Below are 10,921 nucleotides of genomic sequence, written 5' to 3' on the forward strand. Positions count from 1 at the left end.
GGGTCCTCCGGAGGACCCGGCCTGTCGTTTTGGACACAGCCTATATTGCCTTATATGTATTAGCTCAGTGCTAGCGCGACAAACAAGCTAAACTGAGGTCCTGAGTCATTTCTACCTTCTCCTCTCTGTCAACGCTCTCTGGTGACTGAATGTCCGTACAGAAGCTCTAACTCTAAAGAAAGAAGAAAAACAAAGTAAATGTGTAGAATTACTGATTTAGTGGCCTCTTGTATTAAGATTTAAAGGATGAGAATTCATTTCATCGTTTCAAAATGAGTAAAAAGATGAACATAAGCAATAAATCATTGACACCCTTAAAAAAACAACTTCTGTCTGCAGCATCTAAGCTCTTCTATTATATTTATTTCATCTTGAGCCGTTTTAAACCAGTCTGGTCAAGCAGCAGCAGCTCTAAAAACTGTTTTTTTGCCTTCTTTCTTTGTGTTTTTTTAGGCTCTGACTAAGGTGGCGACCATTGTGGCTCAAACACTGTTTGTACAAGCTGGAGGAAGCGAAACCGAGTCACGTAGCATTCAGGCAGACGATCTGCTGGTAGGATGGGTTTTATATGCATCACTGAGTTTATATACGATGTGTCCGTGACCTTGAGCTGAACTAAGTATCTGTGTTTGGTCTCAGGTGAGCCGGATGCTGTACAGTTTTCTTGTTAGGTCCAATAACTCCTGGTTCCAGCAGTTCACYGCCTCTGAGCACGCAAAACAACTCAGTAAGTTCCCTTTTTGTCTTCATCTTRCAGAGAAATTGATTACATTTATTTATTAAATAGAGGCAATTACTGCCTGGTGTGGAAGTGTTAGTTTGGTATTTTATTTCTGTCAGGCGACCAAAGCACAAGCTTCTACGTCGGTGTGACTGATATGATGAGCGAGCCGACTATCCTCGTCCGGTACTTGTTGTCCAACCTGACTGGCAGCACCGTCAACGTCACTCAGGAAAACTGCAAAAACCAGAGGGAGGGTAAAGACGACCAGGAGAGCAAACACGTAAGATTTACAGCAGATTCACCCAGTAAAAAAAAAAAAAAAGAACAAGCGAAGCATTTCGTCACCTCTCGGCTCTTCTTTCAGATCTAYGACTACATCTGGGTTCAGGGAGCAGCGCCTCCCAACAGCACGGAGCGACAGGGTTTCTGCGTGCGCTCCACCGTTCGCGTGTCCAAAGCCCTCTCCCCGGCCTTTGAAATCAACGATTACACCTCCAAAAATTACTCCACGTGGACCGAGTCCAGGTGGAAGAAGATCAGAGGGCGCATCTTCCTGGTGGCCAGTCACGACCTGGAGGTAAATTTGTTCACATCCTGCATCGTCCTGATAGATGATTATTCATTGACACCAGGGGTGGAAATCATCAGGCACCTTGTGGTTAAATTCACATCTGATTCAGGGGGYTGTGATGGGATTAGAAAACGTATGAAGGATCTACGATTATCAGATTTGGGAATAAACATCAGCGGGCAAAGTTGATACATTGCGAAACTTAAATGCAGGAACAGAAATAATAAATAGACTCTTTTAATATAAGAAAAACACTGATGTGTGTGTAAAAAAAAAAAAATTAAAAAGAGTGTCCAAGAACCTATGGCACAAAACCCTGTTAATCACAAGCTGCTGACCAACAATTAGCACAGACGCTAACTTATGGAACACTAAAAATGCCATACAAAAGCTAAAATGATTAGCATCGTGTTTATCCCTGCAAATTAATACACAAATCAAACATTTCATTAAAGACAGTCCTGTTATGATAACTTCAACACTTATTTACAGACAAATATTCAGAGTTTGTTGAGGAAAAAGATGTAAAGAAAACAGCTCGACYAACAAACAGCACCGTGCAYACTCTGCTGACWCTTAAAGTAGAAGCTCAGATTCACGCTGAAAACTAATTCAGTAGTTTTCATGTCCTTTTAAATCTTTTAATTGAAGTCTTGGTTGTCAAGGAGCAACTTTCATAACAGCGAGCTACCAAACCAAACTCTGACAGAGACGTATCGTGTTTTGTTGAACACGCGTCAAGTCTCTGCACGTTCATCTGTGCATTGTGCTGCAATAAATCAGGGCCTTTCATCCCTGTTATCTCACCGTTTAAAGCTGCTGTGTAGAATTTTAATGAGTCTGAAGCGGCTGTTGGTTTAAAGTATTTTTATTTTTTTCGGTTTGACCCTTTTTCTCTTATTCTGACTCCACAGTATGGCCTGTGTATAACGTGAGACAGAACATCAGACATTTCAGACGGTTCTGAGTTTAGSTTCAGTTATAAAAGGATTGCTGTTTGATCACCACATTTCAGCTTGTTGCTTTTGGCAGGAGATTTTTTTTATGTGGACTTTATTCAAAAAATATTCCCAGCCTATTGAGAAACTCTTTGTTTTTTTTTTTTGTTTGTTTTTGTTTTGCTCTTGGCGTCACTTTTAGTGTTTGAAGGAGCCAACAGTCGTGGTTAAATATTTTCAATCAGGTTTTTCCTTTTTCATTTTGTATCCGTTGTCAGTTCATATTAAGTATTTTTTCTTTTTACCAGTGTCAAAAGACATAATGTTTGAAATCAGTGGTGGGCATGGTTCCGCTAATCCGCTAACAGCTAATAGCAGGGATAATCTTTTGTTCAGTGGGTTAGCTTTTTCACAAACTATTAGCAGACCGATTAGCTTCCACTAAATTTGGTTTTGCCAACATAGTCTGTTAAAAGCTAATTAACAAACTAGCATCAACAGGTTTGTCCCACCAGTCTTCAGCTACAAGGAGATGAAGTCGTGTGTCATACTGACAGTCAGAGGCCTATAACGTACTTGAAAAAAATAACAAAGTAAAATTACATGAACAGAAAATGACTTTGGTAAAAATAAATTTCACTGATGAGAAAACTACTGAAGTAAAAGTCATAAAACTGTTCACAAAAATTAGAAAAGTAAAAGTACTTTTACACACTCTCTAAGAAATAAATTGTTGAATTTGCTGAACCAGGTTGAGTAAATTGAGCAATATATGTATTTTCTTTGCTCAGTTTACTCAACTAGGCTTAGTGGGGCCAGCTGACATGACTTTGTCGAGTAAATTCAACACTTCTTTTTTAGAGCAGAAACATCTAAGTAAAAGTAGCTATTTAAAAAATAATACTTGGTAAAATTACAAATCCTCAAAAAAATACTTAAGTACTGTAACAAAGTAAATGTACTTAGTTACTATAAACCTCTGCTGACAGTCATCTTAGCGGTTAGCTGTTAGTGTTAGCTTCTGCTAATGCATTAAGAAATATATATTTTTAGTTAGCAGCAGAGTTAGCAAAGCTTAATTTTCAGTTATCTTTGTCCACCACTGTTTAAAATCAATATATTTGGTAGAAAACTGAAATATGCATGTCGAACCAACTTGGAAAAAACAAAACAGCTTCATTTGTCATGTCAACATAACAGAAAGCTGATTAGTTTGATATGATCTTTAGCTGTTGTTGCAACAACAGTGGTTCTGGAATCCTGCACATACTTGTGTCAAGCTAATCTGAATAAATCTCTTTGTAGAGTCTGATCAGTATATTTGTAAAAGCAAAACGTTGAATAAAAGTTTTCCTTTTTTTAAAATTGTTCTGTCTTCAGATGTTGACGCTCGGTGTGGGTATCGGCGTGTTGCTATCGTCCTTCCTCCTGACGTACTTCGTCAGCTCAAAGGCAGACATGCTCTTCAGCTCGGGGAGGGAACCCGCCAGCGCCACCTACTGATCCATCTCAGGCCCGACACCACCACTACAACAATCACTGCTACTACCACTTCTATCCCAAACATGGAGAGTTTCCTTTTAAACAGCACGTGAAGGTACACCCACAGAGTTTCCTTTAAAAAAAAAAAAAAAAAAACCGACTCCGTGTTCGTGGACTCACTCAGGTGAGGCGTGACGGGACGACTGGAGTGGACTGGATGGATCCGGACTCATCAGGGTCAAACAAAAGCACTGGTCAGGCACCAGTGGGCCCTGTCAGTAGACAAGATCTTACTTTGTTTTAGGATTTTGTTTTCCCTTTTTATTTGTCAAAGAATGTTTTGTTTACTGTGTCATGGGATGCGCACTAAACATCGGACATTGTTTTGAGTGTGCGTGCGATTCTGAACGAGTGTGTGTGAGCAATTACAAGTGTGTGTGTGTGTGTTTGTATGGGGATTGCAATGGTATGTGCAATACTGTAACTGTCTTCTGTGTAAAATTAGTTAAATTAATGATCATTTCTAATAATAAGAAACCACTTTCTGAGCCAATGATCAAATTTGTAAAGTTTAAAATTTAGGCAACAATTGGAAATTTTAAATTTTGACACGTTTTAAGTGCAGAAAAGGCATTAGAAAATTAATCCCAGCACTCACTATTTGTGGATGAAAGTGTTGAGACGTTGCCGTTTCACTTGTTTGTGTATTTGAAAGGCAAAAATAAAGTCTAAAATTTTGGTGTGGCTAACAAACGTTTAAATCAGTCACGAACGTGTGGAAATTTGGAGTTTTAACACTGAAAAAGTGCTGGTACTCTGCCTGTGCACTCTGTTTAGTTCTTTCTTTCTTTTTTTTCCGCAACGTAAGGATTTATTTTGTAAATTATAACCACACACAAGATTTAAAATTTGTTGGGTGTCTATAAAATCAAAGATGTGATGCATTGATGGAATAAATAAATAAATTTTGCTTCTTTTTTTTTTTCAAATGTCTGAAATGAAATTCATACAAACTGTTAAAATAGATTTTTGATTATTTAGCCTTCATTTTAGCTTTAAACGCTAAATGTAAACGCTAAACAGAACCGCTGCTCGTTCCCGGGCTGTCCGTCTCACCCGGGGTGGAACCAGGGGCGGGGCCAATCCTGCGCTGGGGGCGGGGCTTCTGGAGCTACGGCTGAGTGGAGAGAAAGTGGAAAGTGAGAAAATACCTGAATGGACGAACTGGAATAAGTAAGTATTTTTGTTATTTTTAATGTGTTAAATGTTATGAGACGTGGGAGATGTGTGTGTGCGCGGAGGGAACCGAGGAGTGGAGCAGTTATGGCGATGATGAGCTCCGGTTTCTCCGAACAATAGTCGCGATGGTCGCCTCTTTCTTTTCTTTCTTCCATTTTTTTTTTAACCACAGGGAAGTTTCAGACCCTTATCGGGGGGCTATTGTTGCTTTCGCGGAGGCCTCGTAGCTTCTTGTAACGATTAAGTAGAAGCTTCGGGTCGAATTTTGTGACCAGAAGGTAAGAAATAAAAAAGGAGCTCGTCCGGTTTTTTTTTTTTTTTAAATAAGGCCGACGGGTTTGAATTTTCTCTGCGTCCATTCATTTGAGTCTGGAACCAAAACGGAACCGAACATTTACCATTTGGTTTCAGGACGCCAACATAGGAGGCCCTAAAGGGTCTCCTATTGTCCTGCCTTTCAACACCACCCTCCCTTCTTTTAGGTAACACAACAGTTTGTGTTAAAAGCTGCTCCTCACTGTGAGTTCACCTCCTTTGTGCGTGACATGCTGCTGAATTATTGATGTCCACATGTTAGTCCTTGCACACCTTTTCTCTTTTTCTACCTCCTTTTTTTTTGATGTCTGAAATTCAAACTGGCACAGGATAATAATGGTGCTGCAGCACAAACAGGCCCACATTACCTCAGCGTCAATGAGCCTTTCAGATACTGTACCTCCTGGCTTTATAAAGCTCCTTATTTCATACAGAAACTAAAGTTTGCTTTCAGGAAAAACTGCAAGATATTATAGTTATGAGTAAGAACCACTACAAAGAGAATAAACTGTCTTTAGCCAGCACATTTCACTGATAAAACAGGATATTAACAGAATATTATGTTATTATAAAGGAAACAACATAACTTTACACATTAAACTGTGACAGAAATATCTGTTTGTTTAAGATAAATGTATAGAAATAAGTTCTGTCCAAACAGCAATCTTAAATCCATGTAACTTGTCACTTTGTAGATGTAAAACTATTTTAAAACAAGATGTTTTGTTGCTTTTTTTGTTGTGTTTTATAAGCTTTGAATGAACTGAACCTTTAACTTAAACCAGTGGTTCTTAACCTTGTTTGAGGTACCGAACCCACCAGTTTCGTATGCGCATTCACTGAACCCTTTTTAGTGATAAATAATGATTTTTTTCTCCCAAATTCAAGACATAGGTATATGTTGGTTTTTTTTTTTTTTACTGGTGTATAAAATGAGCAGTGCATGAACATCACCCTGCTCAAAGAACAAAACCAACACAGTGCATGAACTCACAACAAATTACAGTATACTGCAAAAAATGTCCATCTTACCAAGTTTTAAAATCTTATATCAGCCAAGAAGTCTTTTTGATCTTGTTTTGAGACTGATTTACTAAACAAGAACTGATTATAAGAATAATAATCTTGTTTTCAGAATGTGTAAGATTATTTGTCTTGTTAGTCTGAAAATTTGACTCAAGTCAAAAATTTCTGCCAGTGGAGTAAGAAAATTTTACTTGGTAAGATTCTTGAAATAAGAAAAAATTGAGTCAAATCAAGTATTTCAAGAATCTTACCAAGTAAAATTTTCTTACTCCATTAGCAGAAATTTTTGACTTAACTTGAGTCAAATTTTCAGACTAACAAGACAAATAATCTTACACATTCTGAAAACAAGATTATTATTCTTACACAATCAGTTCTTGTTTAGTAAATCAGTCTGAAAACAAGATCAAAAAGACTTCTTGGCTGGATATAAGATTTTAAAACTTGGTAAGATGGACAGTTTTTGCAGTGTATGACTTTATTCTGGCCCCCAAAAAATAATTTGCCCCCCAAAAAAATTTCAGCCCCCCAAAAATATTTTTACTATTTTACTAAAAAAAACTAAACTGGGATTTTTTGAAGATTTTAACATTTTTAAATGATTTTTTTGTTTATTTTAAAGTTAATTTGCTTTTTGTCATTTTGACTCCACAAAATACTTTTTTGGGGCCAGCACTGATTGGCCAAGAAATCTCACGTGATCCTCTGCAGCAACTGATGACCAAGCGGGGCATGTCATCATGACTTGACACAAATGTGTCTTTACCTCCACAGCAGAGGCTCCACCGAACCCCTGAGACCGGCTCATCGAACCCCTAGGGTTCGTTCGAACCCAGGTTAAGAACCACTGTCTTAAACTATTAAATTGGACCATATGAACAGTATTTATTATAAAGAGGATAATATTCTCAATCATTAATCAGGTTTTAACAAGGAAACCTGATTAATGATTGAGAATATTATCCTGTATACTTAATACTGTTCATATGGTCCAATTTAATAGTTTAAGTTAAAGGATCAGTTCATTCAAAGCTTATAAAACACAACAAAAAAGCAACAAAACATCTTAACGGAGTGATATTTAATCCTCTGACTTCATGTGGACCAAAATATAGAGACCAAAGTTAAGAATTAAATCARCAATTCATTTATTTTTGCTTGTTTTAAAATAGATTAGCATCTTTTGTTATTATAAGCAAATTGTTTGCTGTACATGTTTTTGAAACTGGTCTTTTACTACATATTGTTACATAGATACACAACAGTGTCAGTATTTTTAGACCAAAACGCATCTAGATAAAGTTATGGCATTGGGAAAAAATCAGAACCGTCATGCATGTTGAACTAGGGCTGCCACAATTAATCGATTAATCGACGACTAATCGATTATTAAAATAATCGATGACTAATTTAATAATCGATTAATCGTTTTCTTTTTTTGTTGTTCTTTACTTTGTTTTTCTCTCCAAACTGCTTTGACACCTTCCACTGCCACATCTGCCTTTCTGTCCTTGACACACATGCACAGTAGTGGTAACTGGGGTAGGCCGTGGACGTCACAAGACATTATACAGACAGGCTCTGGTATCATGGCTACCCAGCAACGGAGCTCAAAAGTGTGGGATCATTTTAAGAAAATGAAAGAGAAACYTGTGTAATATCTGCAGAGCAGAACTTGCCTTCAACAGCAATTCTTTTTAGTTAGCATATAGCTAAAATCTAACCATGGTTATACAATAGCAGCTGCATTCTGACGTGATAAGCTGTATGTTTTATATTCAATTAACGTATGATCTGATTAGTCGACTAATCGAATAAATAATCTGTGATTAATCGATTAATAAAATAATCGTTTGTGGCWGCCCTAATGTGAACTCTAGGTCACTTTGTACCCCCATGTAGTACCCATGTTACCAATTTGTACCCAAATATTCGCTGTTACATTTTTTGTCTTTTAGATTTTTTCTCATGGGTCAAACATCTGAGCTATAAGTGACCAGAACCACTGGGGTGTGATAGTTTGGGTACAAAGTGACCAGAACCACATGTGATCCCAGGAATATATTCTGGTTGTGGCTAAATGTTAAACTGTTATAAAATGTCATTTAACCTTAATAATCTTAGTCTACACAGTTTTGCTATTTCTTATTTTCCCAGGAACTTTGTAGGTTTGGCTTTTCACTAAAAAAATAGTAATATTTATTTGTTTGATCCTCGACAGAGCAGTTATAGTGGCTACACGTCTGCATTAGCATCTGTTACCGGTCAAAATTTGGTAGAAAAATTTGTTAAAATATACATACCGAAAATAAAGGAATAAAATGCTTAAAAGGCACAAATTAGAAACAGGTGACAAATGAAATATCTGTATATAGCTTAAGTCTTTAAAGCGATAAATGAACCATCCTTCTACGCATTTAAAGAAAAGTTAGGAAGTTTTTAATGTCAGTTTCTACCGTTAAGAAAACAGTTAATGTCTTTTATCATGAATTTAGTTTTTTCTTGATAAATATAAATTATGTTTTATTTGGCACAGCTCACAGGTTTTAATTTTTCAAATGAGGAGTTTTGTGGCAATTTATAACCATAGATTTGTTGTTGTTGTTTTGTTTTGCTAAGCAAGCCAAGAAACAGTTCATTTATTGATTATGTGCTAAATAAATCGGTCAAGTGACTTGTTTCTTGTTTGTTTGTTTAAAACGAATCTAAAAGGTGCTTATTTGAATCCGTGGATGTCTGTGTTGATTCAAACATGCAGTGTGAGATTTGCACACACACACATACGGTCGCACACCTGTTAGTCAACTCTCAGTGTGTTAAAGCTGACAGCAGCAGTTGTCTGCTTTTCTGCTGGTTTTCCTGATGCTGCAGACGAGCGTGGGTGGTGATCAGTAATGTGTGTGTGTGTTTGTGTGTGTGTGTGTGTGTGGCCCTGATACGCCGGCGAGCCTCTTCCCCTGTTGGGATTCTGGGTGTGCGATGCTTGTTTTCACAGTTGGCTGCCGAGCGGAGCTGGTCATTTTCAGAGATGTCCCGACTCGCTGCCCCTCCCTGACAGCTGCCGTCCTGCAGCCAACTGCTCGAAATGTTTGATGACAGCTTGATCTTTCTTTTGGCCGCTGGGGGTAAAAAAATAAAAAGTCCATCTGCTTTTTTTTTTTTTAAAGCCATAAAACTGCAGCAGAAGTTGGATTTTATTGAAATTTTTGTTGTTTTAATTGAGGTTTTTGCTACTCAGATACTTTTCAGATGGCTTAAAATATCATTATATTCAACAGAAACCTAAAGATAAAAAGATATTTTAGTTATAAATGCAAAAAAAAAAAATCATAGTAATGCAAAATGAATGAGAAATTGTTTGTTAAATAGAAGCAGGATGGTTAAAATGTATTTTTAAAATTTCCATCCTTTAGTTTTGGAGTCTAGTATTTATTTTTTTGTAGTTTACCTTTAGGCATTTTGCTTAAATTAGAGCAGCTGTTTCCTGTGATAATTCAGTAATAATAGTGTATTAGATTCGGGGCTCAGCGGCCAGTGCAGAAACACAAACGTTAAACTAATTACAGGACGTGTACTGTAAAACAAGCTAACATCCTGCTGACAGTATTTTACTGGTAATGTAGAAGGTGATGCTGTGGTAAAATAGGACCTAAAGAGCAGGTTTGGGTTGGTGGTGAAAAGTGATAACTCTGGGTGGAAGCGGTGTCGTCTTCGGACTGTGTTCAGAAAAGAGACGGTAGTTTTTTTGTGGTTTTTTTCCTCTGGGTTTATGGTGCGTACAGGTATTAAATGACGCCGCCGCCTCTTTGTTGCGAGCCATGAAGCTGCTCGGTCGCGTCACCGACAGGCCTGGAAAACCCAACGTGGGTCACTGTTTAATCTCAGACCACACACACACACCTCTGGATGTTGTTCTGTTGGAGGTAACATGTTAATCACAATTCTGTTTAGTTAGGGATACAAGAATAAAAGCAGGAGTGAGTGAAGAGACGAACAGTGACGTGCAGCGACAGGATTGTGTTCAGATCAACGTTAGACTCCGAGAAAGGATTTAATATTYCGAGTCTTCAACTAGGCCAGACGGATGAATAGGAAACCTTATCCCTTCTCACCAACGGACCACACCTCTTTAGATCAATTGCTGTGTCATTTTCTCACTTACGGAAAAACACACGAGTCGACAAATTCTAAAGAATCGGGGTCAAGGATGGTCCACAAGCACCTAACTTAAAGACATCTTGAATCTTTGTTTTGTTATTTCAAACCAGTTTCTGTTATTTTTGAGTTTGTTATGGATTGAGAGCGCTAAAACCAAACCATCTGATGGATTTTCTGTTTAACGTGCTAGGGATGTCCTGATCCAGATTTTTTGGCTCCCGATACAGTTGGATTTTTTCAATGCTTAGTATTTCCGATACCGATCCGATAGCTTTATTCCTTTATTTCTTTCCAAGTGACAAGGTTGGTAGTATGAAAGCGRGCCGTGCTGTTCCCACCACAAAAAACATCCAGTTTGCAGATTTTGCAAGATGCAGTTTCAGCATCGTTGTTTTCCATTGAAAAGTGTTCCCACACTGTGGACATGCGCTGTGTCCAAAACGACAGGCCGGGTCCTCCGGAGGACCC

General features: G+C 37.8%; 2 protein-coding genes across 3 annotated transcripts in view; both read left to right on the forward strand.

Annotated features, from left to right (window-relative positions):
• ncstn (nicastrin) overlaps positions 1 to 4,699 on the forward strand; it is a 12,833-nt gene extending 8,134 nt beyond the window's left edge. For both annotated transcript variants that reach the window (XM_014013006.1, XM_014013007.1), the window contains exons 13-17: positions 454 to 552; positions 640 to 727; positions 841 to 1,004; positions 1,089 to 1,301; positions 3,614 to 4,699. In XM_014013006.1, coding sequence (XP_013868460.1) covers positions 454 to 552; positions 640 to 727; positions 841 to 1,004; positions 1,089 to 1,301; positions 3,614 to 3,736 — 687 coding nt within the window. In that variant the 3' untranslated portion in view covers positions 3,737 to 4,699. The remainder of the gene's footprint in view (positions 1 to 453; positions 553 to 639; positions 728 to 840; positions 1,005 to 1,088; positions 1,302 to 3,613) is intronic.
• A 120-nt stretch (positions 4,700 to 4,819) lies between these two features.
• LOC106520764 (vang-like protein 2) overlaps positions 4,820 to 10,921 on the forward strand; it is a gene marked incomplete in the record, with an annotated part of 24,160 nt that continues 18,058 nt past the window's right edge. Inside the window, 1 exon segment of the mRNA XM_014013016.1 lies at positions 4,820 to 4,948.

The sequence above is a fragment of the Austrofundulus limnaeus genome, unplaced genomic scaffold, assembly GCF_001266775.1.
Source record: "Austrofundulus limnaeus strain Quisiro unplaced genomic scaffold, Austrofundulus_limnaeus-1.0 Scaffold97, whole genome shotgun sequence".
In the NCBI taxonomy this organism is placed as follows: domain Eukaryota; kingdom Metazoa; phylum Chordata; class Actinopteri; order Cyprinodontiformes; family Rivulidae; genus Austrofundulus; species Austrofundulus limnaeus.